Source organism: Sminthopsis crassicaudata, chromosome 4, assembly GCF_048593235.1.
Source record: "Sminthopsis crassicaudata isolate SCR6 chromosome 4, ASM4859323v1, whole genome shotgun sequence".
Taxonomy (NCBI): Eukaryota; Metazoa; Chordata; class Mammalia; order Dasyuromorphia; family Dasyuridae; genus Sminthopsis; species Sminthopsis crassicaudata.
This window is the reverse complement of record NC_133620.1, coordinates 90,798,608-90,826,338: the sequence shown is the minus strand read 5'-3', so window position 1 is coordinate 90,826,338 and position 27,731 is coordinate 90,798,608. Positions and strand designations below refer to the sequence as shown.

Here is a 27,731-nt window from a genome sequence, read left to right as displayed (position 1 = left end):
AGAAATTTACCTAACCCTATAAAGAAGTAGGAGGAGAAAGAGGAAAAGAAAAGGGAGGGATAGGATAGAAAGAAGGGCAGAAGCACTACAGAAAAAGGTAAGAGAAGAGAAGAAGGGTTGACAGAAAGTAAGGTAGTGTTTGAAGTGGGTTAAAAAAACTTCTTAGAGAAGAGGGGAGGAGTGTTAGGATATAAGGAAAGGAGAAAAAAACAAATCACCAGCATCAAATGGACTCAGTACCAATGATTAAAAAAAATTTGAAGCAATAATTAAGAGCTATTTTATTCAAGTGTATGGCAGAAAATTTGATAAGCTTATTGAAATGGATGAATATTTACAAAAATATAAATTTTCCAGCTTAACAGAAGAGGAAATAAATTACTTTTAATAGTTCTGTTTTAGAAAAAAGAAATTTAACAAGTCATCAATGAACTCCCTAAGAAAAAATCTCCTGGGTTAGATGATTTCACAAGTGAATTCTGCAACAATTTTAAAGAACAGTTATTTCCAACACTGAAACTATTTGGAAAAATAGATCAAGAAGGAGTCCTGCCAAATTTCTTCTATCATATAACAGTGCACCTAAGTTGTACAGTGATACCTAAACCAGGAAGGGTCAAAACAGAGAAAGAAAATTTTAGGCGAATTTTCCAATAAATACTGATGTAAAAATTTTAAGTAAAATATTAGCAAAAAAGAATGTATCAACTTATCTCAGGATAAGACACTATGATCAAGTAGAATTTATATCAGGAATTTAGGGTCAATATCAGGAAAACATAATTGACCATATTTAATAACAAAACAGAAATCATATAATAATTTCAAGAGCCTTTGATAAAATACACCATCCATTCCTATTAAAAACACTAGAGACGATAAGGATAAAAGGAGCTTTCCTTAAAATAATAGACAATAGCTATCTAAAATCTACAGCAATCATTAGGCAATGAAAAAGTAAAACTCTCACTCTTTGCAGGTGATATATATACACATAGAGGATCCTAGAAAATAATCCAAAAACCTACTAGAAATATTTCACAGCTTTAGCAAAGTTGCAGGATATAAAATAAACCCACAGAAATCATCAGCATTTCTATTTATTACTAACAAATCTAATCAGCAAGAGATAGAGAAACCCCATTTAATATTACTGTAGACAAAATAAAATATTTGTGGGATTTACTTGCCAAGATGAACTAGAGAATATTATGAAAGCTAAAATGGACAACTTTTATTGCATTAAATTAAAAAGGTTTTATACAAACCAACAGAAAGAAGTTTAAAAGGAAAGTACAAAGTTGGGAAAAATCTTTATAGACAATATTTCTGATAAATCTCTCATTTCTAAAATATATAAAGAATTGCGTCAAATTTATAAGAATTTATAAATCAACACATGCTATGTTCACTTTTATTTTTTTTTTTTAATCTCTGCCATGGTTTTTCCCTTTTGCTATGATTTTTTGCTCTCAAAATGATTCATAATATGTGTTGAAAATAAATAATGAAAAAATCAATGACAAAAAACAAGATAATGGAAATGAGTTCCTTGACATAATTCTAGAATGGTACCATCATAGATTTAGACCTCAAAAGGATAATAGAGGCCTTTGGGCTCAACCTCCTTATTTTACACATCAGGAAACAAAATACTGAGAGAGATTAAGTGATTCGTCCAGAATCACAGAGCTAGTGAATGTAATAGTATTTGAATCCAAGCCTTTTTGAGTCCATAATTTCTTCTGTTTATCTCTCTGCTTTACTTCCATATTATCTCTCTCCTGTTTATTATAGATAATTGAGAATTTGCTGTCATTTTAACTACATTACCCTGAGGAAAATATGATTTTAAAACACATCTCTAGTTGTATCTTTAACATGCAATAATAGGAACAGCTTATTTTCATTAAATTAGATCTCATTAGCCTTTGCTTCCATAAGAATGCATGACTTACAGGGAATAGTTATCCATCTAGTTTAGAAATTATGTTGGGTTACTAATCTCAAGACAGTTATTCAAGGTTCATGATTTTTATATTCTATTACATCAGAGAGGTAGAGAAGTTATACTTCTTTGTTTAACATATCAGTTCATAAAAAATGTAATTGTCATAAAATACATAATGGTGTGTATAAGAGGTGCTCAAAAGAAGTGGATATAATCAGAACCAGGAAGCAGCTAAATAAGTAATGTATTGAATTTTACTTTCTGTTGAGACTTTTTCATTAATTTCTATTCATTTGTATTGTAACTACAATCTTTCATGAAGAACAATGATGGTATGTTTAATGTAATAATACTGTAAACAATAAAAAGTAGAAACAACTTGAAGATTAAGTGTACTATTATTATATTTGTGCAAAATGAATTCTTCAAATCATATGGAATTTTTAACATATTTAACGATTTTGAGAAGAAAAAAACAAAAACAAACCTCTGTTCGAGGTTGGACTGGCAAATATCAAGAATGGAATAACTGTGTAGATGGCAATTCATATTCTTTATTTTATTCATTCACTCAAATTTGAGATTGTTCATTTATGGCAGCACAATTTGAATAAATACTCTCAATTATCTATAATGTAATGGTTGGAAGTGAGAGTTGGAGTGGAGAAATAAAGAGAAGAAATTCCCCGAGTACTTTGTAAACCTCTTTTAAACTTCAAAAGAATATCTTGCTGGCACATCAGACTTAACACACAGATACCTGATTTGATAACTCTTAACTGTATTGTAACAACTAAGATTTCTTTCTTACTCTTTTACTATTTTTAGAACAAAGCACAAACCATTGTTTATAACATATTTTTGTTTTTGTTACTTCTGACTGTAAAAATTATATAATAAAAGTAAAAGTTAGTTTCCAGATATACTTATTGAATTTAACAATCTTTTTTTATTGCCAAATTCTAATTACTCATTAGATCATAACTACATAGAAAATCCACATTAACTTTTAAGACTGAGACTACAAAGTTAAATTTGCTTAATTGATCAGATCTTCCTTTCTAACAGTAATTCTATATGAGCTGCCCCCTCCCCACTTTATTGGTAAACTCTTTGACAAAACTATCAACACCAAACATCTCTATTTCTTTTCTTCTCATCTTCATCTTACCCCTTTGTGGTCTGACTTCCAACTTGATCATTCAGATGAAACTTACCTCTTCATAGTTGCAATATGTCTTAAGTGTCATATCTCAAGGCCTTATCTTAATTCCTCCTGACTTCTCAACAATAATTGACATCATATGTAATTTTCTCCTTCTGGACATTTTTTCCTAAGTTTTCATGACATTGCTCTCTTTTGGTTTCTGTCTGATTACTTTTCCCCAGTTTTCCTTATTTGTGTCTTCACCTATGTCATGCCCAGTAATGGTGGGTATTGCCAAATAATTTACAGGACCCTCTTCTTTCTTGCTCCTTATATTTTTTGACTTAATGACATTATCAGGTCTCATGGGTTCAGTTTTCATTTCTATGTTGATGATTCCTACATTCTCATATTCCACTTTAGTCTCTGTCCTGTACTACATTTCTGCATCACTAACTGCCTTTTAGATACCTCAAATGGTGTATTCTACTTGCATTTTATACTCAAAATTCCTAAGACAGAGTTTCTTATTTTCCCTCAAACCTTCTCTTTCTATTCAGAATACCAAAACAGAATTGATAATTTTTCCCTCAATTTTTTCCTTCTCAAATGTTCTTCTTACTCTCAAGAGCATAACCACTATCCTAGCCACTTAGCTTGTAACCTTAAATTAATCCTTATCTTCTCATTCTCACATACTTCAACAGTCCTTGGACATTTTGATTTTATTAATCTTGATTTTATCCACACAAAATTTCTTATAGATATTCATTTCTCTCTATTCACATTATTATTTCTCATAAGAGCCATCTAATTGCCCTCCTTACTTCCTCATTTTAATCCATTCTTAACACAGTACCAAAATAATTGTCCTTAAGTCTAGGTCTGATCTTCAGTACTTACTATTCTATAGTGCCTCCAGATTTCTTCCAGAATCAAATATAAAATGATATGTTTGGTATTTATAGCCTTTCACAATATGCTCTTATTCCTAGTCTTGTTATATTTTACTTCCTTTCTTTACTGGTCTGCCATCTATTCTCTAACATTTTACTTCATCTCTCATCTCCATGCTTTCACACTGGTATCCTTCCATACTCTCCCTTCTTACTACTAATATCTTGATTTTCCAGATTTCCTTGAAGAAGATTCCCAGGTTACCCAGCTATAATGTCTTCCCCTTTGTGTACATATTTTTCTACTCTATACACCTCTCTCTACCCCCTCTCACACACGTTTATACTTAGTATGATGTGAATGAAAAAAAAAATTTCTTCTTTGTTCATTATAATATGAGCTCTTTAGAAATATTATTTTTTGCCTTTCTTTGTATCATCAGTATTTATCATAATTCCTGGAATATAGTACCCCCTAATAAATGTTTTGTTAACTGACTTATTAATAGTTACTCTGATGACTGAAAATCCAAAAGCAAGTGCAGTCCCCAGGTTGATGTAGTGGGTAAATATTTCTGTTATGAATATATAAGGCATAAAGCAATTTGAGTATATATATATGTATAGGGCATAGGGGCAAGAAGAGCATTTATCTTTGATTTTTCTAGGAGAAAAATGAAAAAAAATTCCCTTTATTAATGCTTTTAGCTTTGTCTTCTATGTATAGTAATAGGTTAGAATGTGTCACATATACACACACACCCCCAAGGTTATAGCTTCACAGAGAAATCTGGAGCACTGAAGAGGTGAAATCAATTTGCTGTAATCATTAACTAGTCTTTTTCAAGAAATACAACTTAAACTCTTCCCAATAATTCCAAAGTTGGCCTCTTACCTACCATGTCCTATTGATTCTAAAAATGAAATATAACAACAACATTTTATTTATTTCACAAACCACACATAGATATTATTCTTAATTGCTTTGTATTAAGGTTTATGTACATTGTTCCTGTGTTTTCATCAGAACAAAAAAGAATATTTTATTTCTGACAACTCTTTTGTGACCAACTATTAATCAAAAACTACTATGTAACTATAATTAGAAATATAAAAACTCTAAAATATGTTATGGAAAAGAAGTTACTTTATAAAACACTTTAAAGTACGATACTATCTGTTTAAATATTAAACTATTTTATGTGGATTTCTTCATCTCTTATTATAATGATAAATGCCTAGGATGAAGGTTTTCACTTCAATGTTTTTGTCTTTATTTACTATAGTATTTGTGGAATTCAGCATCTTGAGCGAGCAGGGAAGAAACTGACCCTCTTTGACTCCCTTTATTTCTGCATTGTGACCTTTTCTACTGTGGGCTTTGGGGACGTCACACCTGAGACAGCACTCTCCAAGCTTTTCGTTGTCATTATGATATGTGTTGCTCTTGTAGTCTTACCTATACAGGTGAAACCCAACTCTTATATTTTATAAAGCTATGTAAATTGTTACAATGGCTAGCATTTTATTTATTCTAAAATTTTTACTAAGAAATATGGGACTTTTTATTATCTAACCAAATAATAAATGCCTAAAAATGTTGTCATACATAAAATTTGAATAACAATGACGAGGTCAATGTCTTTTGTCACTTGATGAGACTGATAAAATTTATATTTACTTTTACTTTTTAGGAACAAGAAACTTCACATTTCTTTAACATATTTTCAAATAATTTTTTCATTGACATAATATAAAAACATATTGGATTTAATAAGTCCTTTGAATAAAATACAAACTTTTGAAAGTATGATTACCTTTATTTTCTCAAAAGGGAAAACAAAAAGAGAAGGGGGAAAATCTGTGCTACCAGCATCATTTTCAGCAAACATTTTGATTTTTACATTATTTAGATGATTGAAATGTAAATTTGAATAGAGTGTTCTTATGTTATTCTATTAAAAATAACAAATACTGGATAGCCAGGTGGTCTTAGTATCAGGAAGACATGGATTTAGGTTTTGCCCCTGACAAGTATTGGCTATATGATTCTGAGGAAGTCACTTGTGGGTTTTACCCACACTTTAATTATATACTAAAACTCCCATAGTCTCAACCAACTCTAAAAGTCAAGGATATGAAACCAGTATTGACAAATAGGGTTTCCTCATTGGTAAAACTTTACTCCAATGAAATTAGAAATCTTGCCCAAGACCAAACTTACAAAAAAAAAACAATAAAAGTAATCTCTGGCTTGGAGGAGAGGAGAATAGAAAAGGAAAAGGAATATTTATTTGAATAAAAGTGAATGCATTCCAGATCAACTCTACAAATAAAGGAGAACATTTTTTTTTTTTTCTTCTCTGAATGGAGTGGATCTGTTTAACTCTGTGCCATTGATTTGGGTCTTACACTTGTATAATGGAGGTCATTTTGGGTAGAAACATGCTAAAACATGCCACTGCCACTTAAAAACTGTATTTTACAACCCAAGAGAATTGGTAAGTTTGTATAGGGGAATTCTTCTTAAAGCTTTCTCTCCCTTTATAGCTTGGGAATGTATTATAGGTGGGGGTGGGGGAGAGGGGAAAAAGAGCAGAGAGGGAAGGGGGTATCTTCTAACTATTGTGTAGCTAGCATAAGGTTCCATATAATGTCGAGTATGTTTTGTAAGTACAAATGAGTTACATATATCTGGAAAATATGGGAGGATTCAGAAATGTTCCTTTTGATACTGCCCAAAATGCTAGATTCAATGCAAATTCTCAAATGAAAAGTGAAATCCAATCCTTTTATAACTGCTTATTCACTGTGCCTGGTTGTATCCCAGCACGATTATTCCTATTCTGTTTTGGCATTGTACTGTAAAATTTTCTGGGCAACTAGGTGGTACCATGGTTAGCATGCAAGGCCTGAAATCAGGAAGACTCATCTTTGGTTCAAATCTGACCTCAAACATTTAATAGCAATATGATCTGTGCAAATCACTTAACCCTATTTGCCTTAAATCTTTTATTTCTAAAATGTACTGGCATAACTTCCATTCCAGTATCTTTACCAAGAAAATTCCAAATGGGGTTCAAAGAGTCAGACTTGACTGCTAAGTGACTCAACAGAATAATAGTATTTAATAGGAAAAAGCATGTCTAGATGCAATTTAGCATAATGAGTGAATAGAGTGATGCCCTTGGAATTAATGAGATTAGAGTTTTAAATTCTGCCTCAGACAATCAATTAGCTGTATCACCAAAAACAAGTCTCTTAGCTACTCAGTGTCTTCAAACAACTATTGAAGAAAATAAGTTAAAGACATTGCCCATTTACAATATGGAGTGACTTTTCACCCATGATGAATCCTTAAATGATGAAATGATAAGTCTTGATAGAAAAAAAAAAAAAAAAAAAAAAAAAAAAAAAACTAAACAAAAACCACTCTCCTCAAAAAAAAAAAAAAAAAAAATTCCAAGCAAATAAGAAACTACAACAAAAATCAGGTAGTTTTTTCTTATAACCTAAATATTCCAGAAGAATATTTGACCAAAGATTTTATTTGTTCCTTCATCACTTTTCATGTGAAAGTAGCATTGTTGAAAGGCAACAAAGATAACAAATATAAGGAATTTCCAGTTAACAGAGAATAAATAATAAAACACTAAATGCATTACATTAATCTGTATTTCAGAACTGATTATCTTTATTCATATATAAAAATTCATTATAGTTTGAACAGCTGGCCTTTTTGTGGATGGAGAGACAGAAGTCTGGTGGAAACTATAGTCGTCATAGAGCTCAAACGGAAAAACATGTTGTCCTGTGTGTTAGCTCCCTGAAGATTGATTTACTTATGGATTTTTTAAATGAGTTCTATGCTCATCCAAGACTACAGGTAACTTTGATATTAAGCAAAGTAAAATAATTTTTTAAATTAGATTAAAAACTGATGTAGTTTGCCTCCTGGAAAGTTGCCATTTATATCATAGAATTTAGTAAGGAGTGAATAAAGATGCTGTGGTTATAATCAGTAACACACATAAAATATGCATATATTCATTGTACTTAATGCTGCTTTCTGTGGCTAAATAGATAAGACGGATGAAATTGTTATCACTACAGAGATTTATGTGAATTAAAAGTTGTTCTTTTCTCTCTAGTTCAGGCAAAAGCAATATTTTCATGAAACACTGAGTTTTAATATACAATGATATAAACAATAAAATTTGGTCCTTTTACCACAATTTTATTTGAATTCTATGAAATTCTAACAAATATTACTAAGAGAGAAATGTCAGACAGAAATATCATTAAAGAAGAATGTTAAGTCATATCTTTGCTACATGGAAACTTGGTACTAACTAAACAGGTTTAGAACATATACAAAGCCAGTCTAAGAGCCACAAAGTTTCATGATTATATATCTTTGTCTATGTATATGAAATGCAGTCTTTCTTGCCACTTTGTATTGGCACATGACTACTTGCCTTTTTTTACTGAGGGCTTCTTAAAATATAACTTAAAAATATAAAGAGTAGGTTAAGCATGAATAAATATTGATGAATTTGAATAATAGAACTGACTAGTACCAAGATATAAAGAACCTTTATTTAAAAAAAAAAAAAGTTAGTACAATTCACAGAAGATCTATGAGTTGAGGCTTTGTGGTACATTTCCTATTCTTAACAGTCTTGTTTATAAGTATTAAGTAAAATTATGTAAATATTTAAGATATTATTCACATAATTATGTATTTATTTGAACAAATCCACATTTATTTTTTGTATTTTTTTCCTTGTCACATTTATGCTGGGAAATCTGCCAAGTATGCCCATGATATAGTGTAAAAAAGAATCAATTTGGGGGGAAAATAAAACAAAATAACATTAAACATGAGAGAAGAGAGAGACAGAGAAACAGATACATGGAGACAGAGACAGAGATGAAGACAGATGAAGAGGGAGGGAGAGAGAGAGGAACAGATGGAGAGAGGAACAAAAGAAGAGAGGGATAGAGGGGGAGACAGAGGGGAGGACGGGAGAGGGGGGGAAGATGGAGAGAGAGAGAGAGAGAGAGAGAGAGAGAGAGAGAGAGAGAGAGAGAGAGAGAGAAGGAGGAAGGAGGGGAGGAGAGAGGGAGGGAGGGAGAGAAGGAAGAAAGTAGGGAGAAAAGGAAAAAGAGAGAGGGAAGAGAGAGAGAAAGGAAGAGAGAGAGAGAGAGAGAGAGAGAGAGAGAGAGAGAGAGAGAGAGAGAGAGAGAGAGAGAGAGAGAGATTTGGAAGTTAATAAATGTTAACCTGACCTCTGGAGAAAATCAGATAAATTTTCTTTTTGAATTCTTGACAGAATATATCAAGGCAGATTCTCTTAGGAGGCTGTGGTAGAGGTAGCCTAAGAAAAATTAGTGACTAATAAATTTATACCATTATAAGATATGAAACTAAATTATATCTTAATTTATATTGTTCTGAAATCACTTAATAATAGCTCATAAACAGGAATGTATTATGTATGGTGTGAATTCAATGCCCTGCAAAGGTACCACTGGAGATGACGACATTCATAACCTATGTAATATTCCTCTTTAGTTATGAAAGTATTGTTACATTCTCTTCTGGAATGTCACCTTAATCCTTTTACATAAGACAAGAAAGTAGACCACATTCCTAGCACACTTTAACATTTACAAAATACTTTCCTCCCCCAAACCCAGTAAAACTGTGTAAGTATAATTCTACCCATTTTATAAGAGCGGAAATCAAGTGATTGTACCAAGATCATACCTCTAGTCAGCACTGGAGCAGAGATTTAAACTTAAGTCTCCAATTTCATATTTTTGGGTCTTTTTTTATTTGCAATGTATAGCTCTTTTAATAGGGTTTCTTAGGCTTGGAGTCCCGTATAGAAAAATTCCAGGGAGTCCATGAACATCTAGCTGAAGTAGAACATTACCTTCCATTATTAAAAATAAATTTTTTTGTAGTGATCCAAGAGAATTCCAATAGACTTGGGATGGAAATACCATTTACATTCCAAGAAAAATGTGGAAACAAAATGTGGACTGAAGCTCAGTATTTTTATCTTTGTTTGAGTTTTCTTTCTGGTGTTTTTTTCCCCCTTTTGGTAATATTTTGCTTGTACATAACAAATAGGAAAATATGTCTAAAAGGATTGCACATGATTAACCTATATCACATTGTAACTCTTTTTGGGAAAGAAGACTAAAAAAAGGAAGGAAAAAAATTTGGAACACAGTCTTACAAAAGTGAATGTTGAAAATTATCTTTACATATATTTGGAAAATAAAATACTATCAAGAAAAAAAGTGAAATTTATCAATATTGTTTGATGTTAAAATGAACTAATATTGCATTGCTAAGAATGCAAGACACATGTAAGTCTGCCTTTTATTATTTGTTACTTTTGACAATAGATATTTTGAACAAGGAGGTTCATGTGAGATTATACCTTGAGAAAGCTAACTATAATGTATAGTTCTGGGTAAGTGGTGAGAGATAACTTCTCTCTGTGTCTGTGTCTGTGTCTCTCTAATAAAATGCAGACAACTCATATATATCATGTTTATATGGATAGAATATATGCCTTTCAGTTTGAGACTTTATAAAATCAAGTGTTTGTTATAAAGATGCCTTTTATCATGATTTTCAGTTTTAATAGTTGTAATTATTTAGAAAATTAATTCACCTAGAGAGTACACACCAAAATGTGTTTTTATTTTCCTTCATGGACTTGCTTTATTTTTGACAGGATTATTATGTAGTAATTTTATGTCCGACTGAAATAGATGTTCAGGTTCGAAGAGTCCTTCAGATTCCAATGTGGTCCCAAAGGGTTATCTACTTACAAGGTTCGGCCCTGAAAGATCAGGATCTATTGAGAGCCAAGTAGGTATTTTTTTTTTTTTAACATTTTTCTTATCCTGTTTATTTTAAATACTATCTTGTGATACTATTACCACTAGTCTGATTCTAGTCCCTGGAAAGTCCATCATTTATCTTAAAAATTGTGTGTTCTATTCAATTCTAAAAAGAGTACAAGAATGTCCCAAGTTGTTATATAACCCAGAGAGCTAGCAAATACTTTGTTGCAGCTCCTGATTTTTATCTCTGCAGTTTTTTGTTTATTTTCCTTTCTCTCTGTTCATATAGACCCTTTTAGTTCAGGTCCTTTTTAAGTAGTTAGTCAAAAACATTTATTATGAACCTGCTATGTGCTAGGCACTATGCTATGTGGTGGAGTTACAAAAATGCAAAAAACAATCCCTGTCTTAATGAGTTTATAGTCTAATGGGGAAAATAATATGCAGATAATTCTGCACACACTACATAAGATAAAATGTAGAGAATTGACAAAAGACACTAGTAATAAGACAGATAAGGGAAAGACTTTTTGTTAATGATTGTATTTTAGATACATTTTAAAAGAGACAGGAAACAAGAAGGCAAGAATGAAAAGGGAGAGAATCCCAAGGAGTACAGGAGTGGGGAAAAAAAAGTGGTAAATGAGTAGAAAGCCTGAAGAGGGGAACGGCTTATAAAAGACTTCAAATGACAATCAGGCAATTTCATATTTTATATTGTAGACTATATGGAGCCAGTGGACATATTGAATAGGAGAAGGACATGATGAGAAGTGGGCTTAAAAAGGTCACTGACAGATGAATGGAAGATAGACTTAAGTGGGAAAAAATAACTCAAATAGACCAATCAATAGGTTATTTATTACAATAGTCCATGTAATAAAAGCCTATATCAAGGTAGCAGTCTCATAGGAGAAAAGGAGGAATATATAAAAGTTATTCTGAAGGATCAATAATTAGATTAGATATGATTGATCAAGAAAGAGTAAAGAGTTGAGGATTACAACCTGAGCTCTAATCCTGAGTGACTGGGAGAGTAGTGGTACTTTCCAAAACCAAGAAGAAAGTTGGAAAGAGGGGAGGGAGGGAAATACTGATTTCACTTTTTGACTTGTTGGGATTAAGATATTTACAAGTTATCTAGTTTAAATGACCCAATAAACAGTTTAAAATGACTCTGGGTGGTAAAGTTAAGATGATGGAGAAAGGGCAGGGATTTGCCTAAACTCTTAAATTTTCCTCGAAATAACTTTAAGTAACACCTCAAAATTCTGGAAATGGAATTATTAATATGGGTTACCCATGTCTTGCTAGATTAATTAGTTTCCTATTGGGCCACATGGCCTCAACCCTTTTCCTATTCAAGACAGTCCTGGAAATGAATACCAGAGTAATTTTTTTTCCCCTAAAGTTTAATCCTGATCTGTCAGCCTATTCAATAAAATCTAGCACCTCCCTATTAACTTCAGACTAAAATCAAAACAAAAACCAATTTTCCAATCAATGAATGCCAGAAGCTCTTGATTATCTCTAGGATGAAATAAAACTGATATTTAAAAACTTTTTCACAAATTTGCTCCTCCCATCTTTCCATACTTCTTATGCAAATAGCTGGTGGTTCAGTACTTAGAATATATCAGAAAGACCAGAGTTCAACTGAGATCTCAGATACTGAGTAGCTATGTGACCATAAGTAAATCACTTAAGCTGTCTTTTTCAGTTTTCTTAACTGTAAAATGGGATGTTAATAATTCCAATCTCCCAGGATTGTTCTGAGAATCAAATGTAATAATATTTGTAAAAAAGTAATTATCACAGTGCCTTGCACATAGTAGGAATTATATAAAAGCTTAACACCTTTCCCATCATTTTCCCTTCTTATACATTTCACCTCTCCACAGTCTATGGTCCAGTTCTACTAGACTATTTTCTATGCACACACGTGCTCCATTACTCTTCTCCATGTTTTGACTTTCCTTCGGGTTGAAATGAGCTTTCTCACCTCTTTCACTGTTAGACATTTCAGTTTTCCTTTGAAATAACTTAAGTTTTCCCTTATGCAATAAATCATTCTTAGTTTCTCCAGGTCCTAATGTCCTACTTCTAGGGTTATGTCCCTTGAATTCATTCTCCAGATATTCTCTGTCTACTTAATATTTGTCCATATATTCCCTGTTAGAATAGAGGATCCTTTAAGGTCAATGACTTCATTACTTTTCTCTTTATATTCCTGAAAATTAGGTGAGTACTTGGAACATAGTTGTAGTCACTGAATAAATTCTTATTGATTTGTAGAATGAGGAGGGTTATTATGCAGATCAAATCAGATGATGTAAGTAAAATGCTATATAATGTAAGCAATTGGTGTTGAAACAATGTGAACATTTGCCATAAAGAATAATATTAATTTCCTGATTTAATTAAAACATTAATGTAAAATATAAAAATTTCTGGAATTGAGAAAAAAATTGGCACTATAGGAAATGATGTGTTAATTCTAACAAATATAGTGGTATATAATAGTTTTTAAAAGAAGCTTATATGATAAAAATGATCTGTTAGACATTCAGCTTCCACTTATTATTTGTGTACAGTGACAAATTCTATGTGATGTAGTATAAACCTGGATTTCGCCAAAAGTGTAATATAGATTTGAGTACTTTTTCCTTTTTTCTGTCTGTTTTTAGAATGGATGATGCTGAGGCTTGTTTCATCCTAAGTAGTCGGTGTGAAGTTGACCGGACATCATCTGTAAGTATAAAGTTCTCCTCTAGAAATTCATGTTTCCTATTGTTTATACTTTTGTGCTTTACTGCTTCTTCAAGTATAATTTTTTTTTCTGTTGTTTATTGAACCTAAATGATAACAATGTGGTTCTCAAATCTCCTCTCCAAAAAGGAAGTTACCATGTTGACTGAGTCAGCTTGAGAGTTTTTGAAATTCTTCCAACATATCCCCATTGGTTTAATAATTTCATGCACAAAGTGAGATAATAGATATGCAAATTGTAGTGTTGCTATTTTATTTATTCATTGAATATTCAATACAGCATTTGGAAGTAAAGTTGCTCAATGGCTTCCATGTTTTTATTTTTAAAAAGAGGATGGATTTAGATGTTTTAAAAATCCCTTTCATTTCTAACATTCTATGATTCTGTTAAATTTACACATCAATGGCAGTTTATATAGGTAAGCAACTTTCCTTGTAGTACATTAATGTATTGTTGTACAATGCAATCCTAATTATCTTGAGGAAATGGTATGAATGATTTGCAAGATTAGCCAAATGACCACAAAATCTCAACATTGCATATGCCACTTAAATGTTTGGTAAATTGATTTGAATCAAAGGCATACAAAAACATTGTGTATGTATATATATAGATATTTATATACATCTTTCTGTCCCTCTGTTTCTGTTCTCTGTCTCTGTTTTTCTCTTTTGCTCTCCACCTCTCTCTTTGCCTCTATTTCATTTTTCCTTCTCTTTCAATAAAGCTAAATTATCTCAACTATCTTATTAAATCAATTATAGGACTTCTTCAGAGAGCAACGAATCTTGCATGTTGTGCACTTTTCCCTTAGAATGATAGCAATGCTCCATCATTACTGAATATTCAACCAAAGGATCCCAAATATCTGTCCATTCTTTATTTAACCACCAAGGTACACAGAAGTACATATTGGCCTTTGTAATAAAAGAAAATATGTATTCTAAGATACCTTCATTTTAGATATACCTCTTTAATAGGAAATACTTTTCTGCAAACATACCTATAAAAACAGAAGCATTAAAGAACATGCTGAGCTTATTGTTTTGATGCAATAGATATGTCATAACATGCTTTCTCAAGATAGAATTTTCACGTATACTACAACCTATAAGATAGTTGTGGTATTTCTTTTATACTGAAGCACTATGTAAGGGTACACATAATGTATATACTATCCATATCTTCTCTTCATATGTATATAGGTACTCATATATGTGTGTATGTGTATATACACAGACATATTCTTTATGTGTGGATATATGTACACATTCAGAGAAAAATATATATGCACATGTTTATATACATACCAGTATCTTCTATGTTTATATGTATATATAAATATGCCTATATATTTTATGTATATGAATATATATAATATACATTTATAGATACATATACATACATACATATATATACATATATACTGACATTTTATATATGTGTGTATTTATACAATGTATAATATAATGTACAATGTATTATATAATACAGATATACATAAACACACACATGTGTATATATATATATATGTATATATGTATATATGTATATATATGTATAAAGCTATAAGGAGATTCTTCCCTACCAACACAGTAGGATCTTCTCTTCAATTCTTTGTCTTGAAGAATTTTCTTAGGATCCTGAGCTATTGAGTGATTTTTCTACGGGACAAGTTAATATGTGTCAGAAATAGGAATGGGACCTTCTCTGAATAAAGTACTCTCTCTATTCACACAATCCAAGTCTGTGATTTCATCTGTATAAGGAATTTTCAGTGAGAAATTTTCCTCTACCAGTACAAATTAGAACCTTTTCTATAATTTAAATCAGTGGAGAGTTGCCTGACTTCATTGAAAGATTAACTTTTTTCATTGAAAGACACTACATCATGCTGCCTTTCAAGTAATAATAAGCAAAAATTAATTCAGATTTCTTATATATTTCATATAATTTCAGCAAAAGTGAAGTGATAAAAAACTGAAGTGAGAAATACTATTCAAATGAAAACCACTGCCTTCCATCTCATAATAGAGTAGCGATTAAGATTTTACTAACAGGTTGTACTTGCTTTAAAAAGCTCAAAATAATGTGATTGTGCTGAACTCTGTTCCTTCCAACTTTCTTTACATCACTCCCCTTTATGTACCCAAATTGTATTAACCATTATCCTTGGAAGATCTCAAAACTTTCTAGTATATTACTTAAATAATATTTTCATAGTCATATTGATGAATCATTTAGTAGAATGAAAAGATTTTTCTTTTCTTCTTATGCTTCCTGAAAAATAATTTATTCATTGAGTATAGAATAATAACTTATTTTTATCATTATGATAGAATTCATTTGAAGCTAGTAGTTTTAAATGAAATTCACCAAAAAATCTGTTGCTAAGCTGTTCTAGCAATTTATTAACAGCTCCCATGTACACTTCTAAAGCTAGGTTTAGCCTTGGAAAATATTGATTGCATAGTCTTTTTGACAGATAGGATGCCTTATTAAAAAAAAAAAAAAACTGACAGTTATTTGATTGATGACACTGCAAAATTTAGTGAATCAATCCTTTTTTTTTTCTTCTAGAAGTAGTGTCCTAGAACGAGAAACAATATTTCCAACCCTAGAATTAGTTTCTATACATTGTTTTTTGTTTTTTGTTTTTTTTCTTTTTTTTTTTTTTTTGGTTTGTTTTGTTTTGCTCTGAATTAAATCAAACTGAAAAAAAGGAATAGGTAGCATAAAGACTCATGTCTTGGAATTAATAATATTTCATGAAAATGATTTCATTCATATGTTAAACCATCTCACAAGATGTCTTTATTAAAATGGTTACTTTTAGAAACTCACAGTTAAATCATGGATATGAAAAAAGCATAGCAGCTGTTTTGGTGGTTTGATTGTTCTGCTTGATAAAGGACTGGAATCTAATCAAAAATTAATATTCTGTGCTTGAAAAGCATTAAGGTTAAAATACTTTCTGATGATGTAGGTAGAAGAATAGCTCATTTCTGGGAGGATTTGAACTACAGAAGGCTAATGAATAGGAAATAAATTTGCACATATACTTAGTCTTTTATAGAAGGACTTATTTAAAAAAAATACTGATATTTAAGTCAGAGGATAAATAAGATTAGAGGGAAAAAGCCTAATAGAATAATAATACCTGAGGTTATCTTGACAAGAAGGTATATTCAAGCATACTATACAATTGATACTTTTTAAAAAGTTCCATTTTATTTTTCTTTAAGATATAAAAGTAATATGATAGCACAAACAAGGGGCTAATGTGGATCCTCTTGTCATATCCAGGTGATTAAGTTTGCATTTGTATGACTCATTTGGGGCCTTACTATCTTTCCTGTTATATAGGCTTTTTTGATCCTTAAGCAAGCACCTTGAAGACAGGATCATTATTCTATGTAGCTTCCTGTAAGCCCTCCTAAAGCCAAGAATAGTGTTTTACACATAGAAATTAAATATTTACTTAAATCTATTAAGTGCAAGATAATGTGCTAGATGCTGATAATAAGAAAAGGGAAAAATAAAATTGTCTCTGACTTAAAGAAGATTTCATTCTACTATGCACATGCGATCAGTACATGTGTAATTAAACACAAAATTTAAAAACTTATCTCAAGAGTGAAAGAATACTAACAACTGAATGTAATGAGGAAAGGATTTTTTTAGAAAGTAGCCACTGGAGATGTGATTTGGCAGATGCTAGGTGTCTAAGATGCATTGGTACAGTAATAATGATAGTAGCTAATGATCAATTTATAATTGTTATTTGTCTATTTACATATATAGGATTACTCTTTACCCTATCCTTTCCATATTTTCTGCAACTATATTCTATAGATATGGTCAGTGATTTTTCAGGATTATATAGACTATATTGTGTTCTATCAATCTTGAAACAAATATAGTGTATTTCTTTATCAACTATTTTTTCCATTGTTACTAGTGTCTCATAGTCATTTTATGCTTCTTTCCTCTTTTCTCATATTCTCATGCACATCGAACATATTTTCATGTTCCTATTCATTTGATCTTTTTATATACATAATTGTCTTTCCCCTTTCCTCCAATCTTTCCCATTTTCCAAACCCATCATGGATATAACTGACCCTTTACCTAGTGATACAATACATGGATATAGACTTTGAGTCAGAAAAATAGATGTTTCTTATAAACAGGGTCTATCTTTTTCCTTTCTTTTTATACCCACTGTTTAGGACAACTTGAGGAACACATCAGGTGCCTAATGTTTACTGAGTAACTGAGTTTGAATCTTGTCTCAAACACTAATCATGTGGCCCTGAGCAAGTTATTTAATTTTTCATTTAAACTTCATTTATGAAATGAGATAACATATAAAACATTTTTCAAAGCTTCAAGCACTATATAAATGCCATTATACTTACTATCATTATTTTTCACTCTGTTTTGTATTTTCCCTCTTAATAAAGCCTGTGTTTAATGTATAATTTAACACACTTTTCATATATTGATTTTTTTTTCTTTTCTTTTATTCGTTTTTTTTTTTTCCTGAGGTAATTGGGGTTAAGTGACCTTCCCAGGTCACACAGAGTTAGGGAGTCTTAAATGTCTGAGCTTAAATTTGAACTCAGGTCCTCCTGACTTCAGGGCTGATGCTATATGTTGTGTCACCTAGCTACCCCTGATTTTTTCCATTTTTATTCTATTTTAGTTCTCTTGTTTATTTTATGCTTTCTGTTTTTCATTTCATTGTTGCAGTCATGTTATAAGAAGTAAACAGCTATATTAAGTACATAAGAAAAAGTGAAATAATATAAACAGGGTAATATGAAATGGTGATTAAAAATACACAGTTGATACTGTATCTGAGGTGAGATTTGAACTTATATATTTTTTTTTGCCTTTAGGTCCATTTTATCATCTATTTGTCACTAAAAAGCATTAAATGGAATAGAGAAGTGTTTGTTTTATTTTAGAAGCAGGTGGGAGACATTGGAGTTTTATAAGCAATGGGGTAACATAGTGAGATATGTGATATGAATACATATTTGGTAGCAATAGGCAGAATAGAATGGAGAGGGAAAAGACTCTAAAGAATTAAAGACTATAATTAGGAGGTTACTAGAATCCTTCAGGTGATGAATGATGAAAGCATGGCCAACAGGCCAGAGATTAAACATGTGTAATAGTTGGAGGCCTTTTGCATATGAGGAGTGAGGAAGAGAAAAGTCAAAGTTTGCACACCTGGGTGATTAAAAGGATCTTTAAACTCAACAGAAATAGGGAGCAAAAAAGAAGATAGGGATATCTGTTTTGTAAACTGTAAGATTGCTTTTTTTTTTCTTTTGTTTTCTTTGTATATCTATTATCTAGAACAGAGCCTTGCAAATAATAGGTTCATAAGTTCATAAGTACTGGTTGCATTAATTCTTCTCTGTTTATTTTACAGGATAATCTAGTTCTGTCTTAATCATGTTTATTCTGCTCTTTTCATTTTGAAGAGCATCTTCCTTAGTAGAAAAGTTGGAAACAAAATAAGAATTAATGAGTGCCTTTATATTCTTTCATCTTTAATCATTTCTTATCCCATTCTTATTCTGATTTAAAGTTAAGGATCCATGTTTAGAAAATATGATATTTTGCAAGCTTGTTTATCCTGGGCTTTAGACTTCCTGATTTTAATCTTAGAAATTTGTACTGGATTTTCCATATTTATCTTTGGTGACTTAATCCATTTTTTATAATATTCTTTTAAAATATGAAGTCATTAGAAAACTTCTTGTACATCATATTTATGCTTCTCCATTTTCTTCCTCATTGTGTTTGTATGGTTATACTTTTGTATTTTAGAAATAACAATTATCATAAATATTATTTTCATTGAAATTTTTCTTAGGTTGTACCTATATTTTTACTGAAATTTTGTAGTTTCATTACCAAAAAGTGTATATTCTTAGTATTCTTTTAAATATAAGAAATGCTAAGTGAAAAGGTCACTTTATTCCTAGGTTGTTGTCATTTCCCTGTTGTCAATAACTACTTCTTTGGGTGGAAGTAACAATTCCTCTTGACATATTCTCTATTTTTTCAAAATAAATGTTGAAGCAAATCCTTTACATCAAGCCTTAATTGGTCTCTCAAGAAATTTAGACCAGTTGCTCCTAATACTATGTGATAAGGCTACAGTAATTACATATCTAAACTTCCTAGACAAAATAGTCTGTAAGTGCTTGATGAAAGCCTTGATATATCATCTAAATATTCTCTCTTCCCCAAAATAAATATCACTGGCTACTTTATCTGGTCATTATGTAGTTTTATCTGGAGGTCTTTTTTATCTTCTCATGCATTTCTTCTGAATACTTTCTAGTTAATTAATCATCACAAAATATGAAACCTGGAACTAAACACTAAAACAATATTATAGATTTCCTTTGAATATGATAGAGTACATCAGGACCATCAAAGTGTTGATTCTGCAGCCAGGTGGTACAGTGGAGGGAGAATAGGCAAGATATGAGTTCAAATCTCACCTCATATCTTTCTTACCCTAGAATGCTCACTTTGCCTGTTTCCTCATATGTAAAATTAGACTAATAATAGCATCCCAAACAGGATTGTTTTGTGGATCAAATTATACTATTTGTAAAGCTTTCAGCATAGTACCTGGGCATGTAGTTGATATTTAATAAATGTTTATTCCATTCCCTTCTTCCTTATAGGCATTATGCAATTTTTGATAAAGTTTAAGGTTACATTATTTTTTTTTGGCTGCCATTAATTTTCTGATTAGTATCAAACATATAAACCCATAAGCTTCAGATTTTTTCAAATGAATTGTTATTTAGTCACACCTTCATATTTATAGTTGCCTAAATTATTTTTGTATTCAAATTCAAGATTTTGTGTATATTTCATTCAATTTCATTTAAATTAATTGAGTTCTATTTTCTAGTTTGCTGAAAATTTTGGGGATTCTGATTTTGTCATATGATGTGTTAGCTCTCTCTCTTAGCTTTGTATACTTGAAAATTTTTTCTTTGTCAGAGAAACTGACAAAAATATTGATGAGGCAGTTGTAGTATAGCAGAAAATACATATTGTTATGCTTGATTTCAAATGATGGAATTTGATATCAAATCCTCACCACATACTGTCCATGTCCCTTTGAGCAAGTAATATAACTTTCCTGGGGCTCAGTTTCCTCATCTGTAAATGATGGTCACCTAAGATTTCTGCAAATCTGTGATCTGAGATCTTGATATAGCATGATATAAAATAAATCTCTGGTAAAATCAGTTAGTGAATTCTTTTAATGTTGATATTGACCTGTTGTAGGTTGTACATATAACCTTTTCCAAATCTAACTGATAACATGATTATGTAGCTTACAACTGTTCATCTCGTCCACAATGATAACATGAAAAAAATTTGCCAAAATTTTGTTAAAAGTTAGGTAAAATATATCTGTAATGTTTTCTCATCTAATTACAAGGTCATTAAAAAAAAAAAAAAAAAAAAAAAAAAAAAAAAAAAAAAGGAAAATGAGAGTTTAGTCTAACATCTGTCTTTGATGAGGTCTCACTGACTTGTTCCATTGGCCAGATAGTGTTTGGAACTAGATATAACTTTATGGTGTTCTACTCATGAAAGAATGTTATGCCATCCAGTCTTGGTGATATCTACAAGACAGTGTTTTTTTTTTTTTTTTTCTTCTATTAAAATCCCAAGCTTGTGTTATTAATCTATGCATTGGTTTATAAATCCTCTTCTTATTTCTCCTCAGAATTCATGGATTTTATTTATTATTGTTTTTATTTATTTATTTATTTTTACTGTATTCATTTCCTGCTGTAATGTTTTGATTTCTTCTTGTGCCTTTTGACTCTTCATTTTAAGATTTAGTTTAAAGCCCTAGAGCAAGTTGATAAGTCTCTTTCTCATCTGAAAAGAAGTCTTTTGCTAGAAATCCATTTTCCTGATCTTGTAAGCTATCATGCAAATAACAATTTCTACCATCACATCATCATCATCATCATATTTTGCTCTTTTAGACTGTCCCATGATTGATTACTCACTTTAATATTATTCTTTTCATTCCAGGGTCCTGAACTTAATCCATAAGAATTCAATTCAACAAATGCATATTAAACACTTACTATCTAAAGAACACTGTGTGGGAAATATACACTGTGTGTATATTGTGGGAATATAGATACGTCTTAAATGTAGATTTTGTCCTCAAATAGTTAATAGTAAGAAGATATGGCACCTACTTAAATAGCTATAATATAAAATATGAGTAGATAAGTATATAAAAATTATAACTAAGATATAAGGGAATGGATTTCTTACTGGGACTTCAAGATTGAATGAATCACAACAGTCAGAAATAAGGAAGTATGGGGCTTTTTCTCTTTGTATTGTCATCAGTAAAGGCACAGAAAGCTTAGGGATGGGTATAGAGGATTTATATTATATAGCACATGGAACAAAGTAGTATGGAATAAATTTGGTAGAATGAAAGCAGAAGAGATTAAATATAGAAAGCAGAGTAAAGATAGCAAGAGTTTATATGAGCTCTCCCCCAAATCCCTTCAAATAACATTAAGTGATTTCCCCCAAAATTGTAGAGTGGCAAAACCAACAAAAGTACTGGGTAAAACAATTTCCCTGGCCAAGACAACTTAGAAGTCCCAGCAGAAAGTTCTGTTGCATTGTCCATAGTTGGATTTGGGTTGAAGTCCTGGGTCTCAGAGTGAGAAGTCACTAGCACATCAAAGCTTGTGAGTGAGGGGAAATTGAAACTCTGGTCACACTTCCATGGCCAGAAAAGAGTGCTTGTGGTTGCTTACCAACACAGAATACAGGTATAATAAACATACCTTTTATTTCCCTAGATCACACCACCTTGAAAGAATCCAAAATTTAAAGGTTTTCATAATTACCTCTGAAAACAGATTCCCCTAAATCTCTCTTGAAGAATGGGGACTGTACCCCTTCTACTCTAGAAGGAGAGCCCCCCTTATACTATAGCATAAGTTCAAAGTCAAGAAACATATTGTAAAAATGAACAAACAGCAGGAAAAAGATCATAATTGTAGAAAGTTAGGAAGATGAAAGCAGATGCAAGAGAAGACAACAAAGTCAAAATTGATACTTACAAAGCCTAAAATCATAAAAATTAGTCTTAAACTATGGAAGAGCTCAAAGGGGCTTTTAAAAAATAAAATGAGAAGTAGAGAAAACATTGAAAACAATGAAGCAAAAAAACCATTAAAAAAGGGTCAATATCATGGTAAAGGAGGCACATAATTAACAAAGAAAATAATACTTTAAAAAACAGAATAGGCCAAAAAGGCACAGAAATCCACTGAAGAGAAGAATACCTTGAATTGAATTGAATTGAAGTTGGCCAAATGGAAAAAAAAAATAAGTAAACATTTATCAAAGAAGACTCCTCAAAAAATCGGGGTGGGGATAGAGAGAAGATATAGTAAAATCACTGAAAAAAATCCTTAAAAATTAGAATTGGACAAGTGGCAATTAATGATTTGATAAGACATTAAGAAATACTAAAATAAAATCAAAAGATTCAATTTTAATAATGTGAAATACTTCTTTGGAAAAACAATTGACAAAGAAAATAGATCAAGGAGAGATTGTTTGATAATTATATGATTTAAAAAAAAGTCTAGATATCATCTTTTGAGAAAATGTCAAGGAATACTGGCCTGATATTCTAGAAACAGAGGGTAAAATAGAAATGTAAAGAATCCACTGATCTCCTCCTGAAAGAGATTCCAAAATGAAAATCCCCAGTGTGGGGGATAAGACCAGCGCAAATAAATCAAATAAATTAAGAAGATTTCTCAAGGCAAAAGCAGAAAGGAATTTTATTATAATCTCCCGAGAAAGGGTATCTCCCCCTCTCCTCCCACCAAGCAGTTGGGCAAGAAGAGGCAAGGCCCAGTTAACAGACAAGTATTAAATAGGGGTCAGGGCTAACACTCCCCATAGGTTGGATCTTTGCCCTCATTAGCCAGGACAAATGACCTGACATTCTAACTCATAAATGAGGAAACACTTTCAACCCAACTACATCTTTAGGATTACTAAATTATCTTAAATGGGAATTTCAATGCCAAGGTGACCCCAACTTAGTCTCACAAAGAAAAAGTCCCACTCCTTGCAAACCACGATTTCTGGAGAAAGAAACTTGGTCCTGGCACACAACTGACCTTCTGAGACAGCTCTCACAGCTCACTTCATTCGATTCCCCCTTCTCTTTCATCAGTTGAAAGCTTCTCACACCAAAGTTTATACATTTCTTCAACTCCCTGATCAACTTCATCTTCAGAGTCTGACCTATCCTTCCAGGCTCCAGTTTCCTCCCTTGTCTCTTGAGTACCATAGATGATGGTAATACCATGACTGTAGCTTCTATGTTAATAATTTTGTGCAGAGTTTTCTGAACCATGTTGGTAATAAATTATGTCATACAGGGGGAACATAACTTTACTGAAGGTTATCAGGAGAAACCATAGAATCTGTCTCCAACAGGTTCCTTCAAACCAAGACCACCAAGAGACATTAAAAGGGGAGGTACAAGTTTAAATCAGAACATGTACTAATTTTCTGATGTCTTTATATATGTATATATATATATATATATGTAGTTTATGTAACCATAAAAAGATGGTTATATCTTTTACCAAGGCAATAGTCAGTATTTTCTGCTGGGAACATAGTCTTTTCTCATGAGAATATTAACTATGAAATCACTTAGACAATTTCCTCCCTTCCTTGCTCTTCATTCTAATCATCTTGGATAATACAGGTTGGGAATAGGAGGGCCCCACTAAGTGCTATGAGGAGAACCTTCTACAAATATCTCCTTCCTGATGGTAGTTTTCTTCCTGGGCTCAGATGGAAGGGACAATCATCCCAACCAATTATATCCCCCATAATTGGAGTAGGTAATCTTTCACAAATAAAGATGCCTACCACAAAAGTAACAAAAGCAGAGATGTTAAAATAGACAAATATATGCACCTAACAACAGATGGAAGATTAGGTCAATACTCACTTACTTTAGGATATAATGTCCACATTATTATTATTATTATTATTATTATTATTATTATTATTATTATTATTTTGAATGGTGCCCGTGGCTTCTACTGACCATTTGTCCTGATTATAAAAACTTGCCAGTAGAGGAAAAAATGCAGGGACATGATATCATCAAAACAAGTCCTTCAGACCCTGACCTAATGGACATACAGGGTATAGGATAAAGCATATTTTACTCAGTTTTAGCCATTAAATAACTCCTTAAAAACTTATCCTTTGTTTCAAAAGAGAGTCTTTCTCTTTCCTCTCCCAAATAGAATAAACCAATCTCATATGAGGAGAGTCCCAGGTCACTTCTAGGGGCAGTTCTAATTCTTTAATAAAGCAATAGGCAAACATTTGGTCCAAGGTAATCTAGTCTCTGATGTCAGTTTAGTAATCAGTTTCTTAAGAATCTGATTCATTCTTTCCACTTCCCTGATAAAGGGAGATGAACAAGTGTGTGCAATTGCCACACAATTTGGAATCCTTCTCCATTATTTCTTATAAACCTAATATGTTTCTCTCAGAATCAATTATCTCTACCAATCCATACTTTGGTACAATTTGTTCCAATGTTATTTCACTATCCCCTCTTAATAGCAGAGCTCAGAAGAAAGCTTCCACTCATATGCCTATATCTCTATTTCCCCACTGGTGTCATTTCATTAAAACCTAACCTAATATTCTGGAGCCAGGCTCCATCTCCCTCTCAAGGGTTACCTCCTCAATATTTCTTATTTATTTTTAGACATGTGACACACCTTTCAGATACAATTAGTTCTGCAATTGCACACATCCCTATATGCCAAATTTCCTTGCTTTTACAAACCATAAGATTACTATTCTAAATAGCCTCAGATCAAATTTCACAAATTTCATAAAATTTCACAAATTTCATAAAATTTATTTAGATGATGGGGGGAACCCTGAAACTGTCCTGACTTTGGGGTAAACGCTTGAGAACTCCTTAAAGGGGAGAAATTCTCTTGAACTCTCCTGGGAGAGGCCTGTCTCAGGGAATCAAGATAAAGTGGTTTCATTCTGTTATCTTGATGCAACTAGTTGAGTCCAGGACCACTCCCTATTTAGCTCAAATTTAGTAATCTTATTTAACTGGAGATCTAGATTGAGCCTATTCGGCTGAAGATTGGCTCAGGACCACTCCCAGTAAGTGGTCCCATTAAACTGGAAATCTAGGCCTGGGGTCAGTAATCTCATTCCATTGAAACTTCAGTCTCAAATCTCTTTTAAAAGATCAACTTCTAGGCTCATTTCTTTGCAGAGGCCCAAAGCAGGAACATGCCACCAGGCCAAGGGTTCTCTCCTTGGCATAGCTGCCTGTGAGGACCCCCTGTCCTCTAAGACACCCTTTTCTGAGCATTAATCCCTCTTTATTTCTCTGTTAGATCTTTACTTCTTTGTCGGGTCCTTGCCACTGAGGATGTCAGCCTCCTGGCAAAAACTGACTTCTTAGTGCCAATAAACTTCTTTTTCCAGTAACTTTTAGGGTTCATAGATTCTTTTATGAAGGATCTGTGCCAACCAGAAGGGGTTCCCACAACAATATGTCCTACCCTGATCCTCATCATAGCTAAGCAGAAAAAAATGATAAAACACAGCAATTACAAATTACCCAATATCACAATTTAGTAATCAACATAGTAGCTTAAATATATTTCATCTAATTAGGACATACAAACATGTGATTTCTTTAGATAAATTTCTAGAAAACCAAAATTTTTAACTTAAAATCAAATCAAATATAGATATTGTAATGCCAGAGAAACTGAGCAAGATAGAGATTAGAGAGTATTTAATAATTTATTAAATGGGAGAGATATACTGGGACTAATGGATCCATATTTGGTCCCAGGGCTGAATGAGACTATTGTCTCCAAGAATCCAGCTGTTAATGTCAGATACAAGATTCTTTTATAGGGTTACAAAAACTATGACATAATGGGGGAGGTAACTGGATGGGGATGACCTAATGGAGGGAGGCACCTAGGATGACATAATGGATCCTGATATTCTAATGATGTCTAAAATTGATAAAGGCATTTATCCCATAAAACATTAAGAGGGAATGATTATAGCCTAAGGTCTAAGATATAAGACCTTTATCCTATCAAACATTAAGAGGCAATGGTTATAACCTGAGGCAGAGTAATTGAATAGGACAATTAGGGAAACTGGGCCAGGACATTAAAAAGGAACTGTGGCACAACAATATATATTTCTAGTAGCAATACTTCAATATCAATGCACATATTTCTAAGTTCTTATAGCAGAATAAACAAGTTTGTACTTCTAAAGTTAATATTAATTATCTGCTACAATTTCAGAATCATAATTTCAATGTAAATTACACAGACACACAGAAATCTATTGCACATACAGATTTGGACATACTCAATTAGCCCTAGGAGCATCCTCCTATATAGAGTAATCATTTTTGGCTGTAGGAGCCTTTTGGCTGAGCCCTCCCATTTTGAATATTTGATGAGACTTTTCAGAGCACCCCTCCAGAGTCTGTAACATCTCTCCAGAGTCTCTGAACTCAAGAGTTGACTTAAGGATGTCCCAAAAGGCCTATCCTGTCCAGAGCACCCCTCCAGAGTCTCTCAACTCAAGGATAGATTCAAAGGTCTCACGAGTCAGTCTCTCAACTGAGTTACCTCAAACCCCCCAGTCACCCAAAGGCCTGTCCACCCATCCAGACTCTGAAGCACCCCACCAGAGTCTGTCAACTCAAAGATGGACTCAAGGATCTCACAGGTAGGTACTCGCCCTTTTGGTGTTCTGTGCTTGAAAGTTGCCCGACAGATTCCATGCCCAATTCCTGCCATTTGTGATTTGTAGCAGAATTTACTAATTTATTGACTTTCATTTTGCCTTTAGTCTCTCCTCATTGTGTCATTTGACCTTGGAAGCAGGGAAACGTCCCAGAAGTTCACACCCTGCCTAAAGTAAGGGAGGGCA

General features: G+C 32.2%; 1 protein-coding gene across 9 annotated transcripts in view; it reads left to right on the top strand.

Annotated features, from left to right (window-relative positions):
- The window catches only part of KCNT2 (potassium sodium-activated channel subfamily T member 2), a 588,661-nt gene that overhangs the window by 334,437 nt on the left and 226,493 nt on the right, over positions 1-27,731 (top strand). For all 9 annotated transcript variants that reach the window (XR_012489046.1, XR_012489047.1, XM_074308658.1 and 6 more), the window contains 4 exons: positions 5,281-5,461; positions 7,716-7,880; positions 10,753-10,889; positions 13,552-13,615. Coding sequence is in view for 7 of the 9 variants with exons in the window: in XM_074308658.1 (XP_074164759.1) it covers positions 5,281-5,461; positions 7,716-7,880; positions 10,753-10,889; positions 13,552-13,615 (547 nt within the window). In the remaining 2 variants the exon portion in view is untranslated. The remainder of the gene's footprint in view (positions 1-5,280; positions 5,462-7,715; positions 7,881-10,752; positions 10,890-13,551; positions 13,616-27,731) is intronic.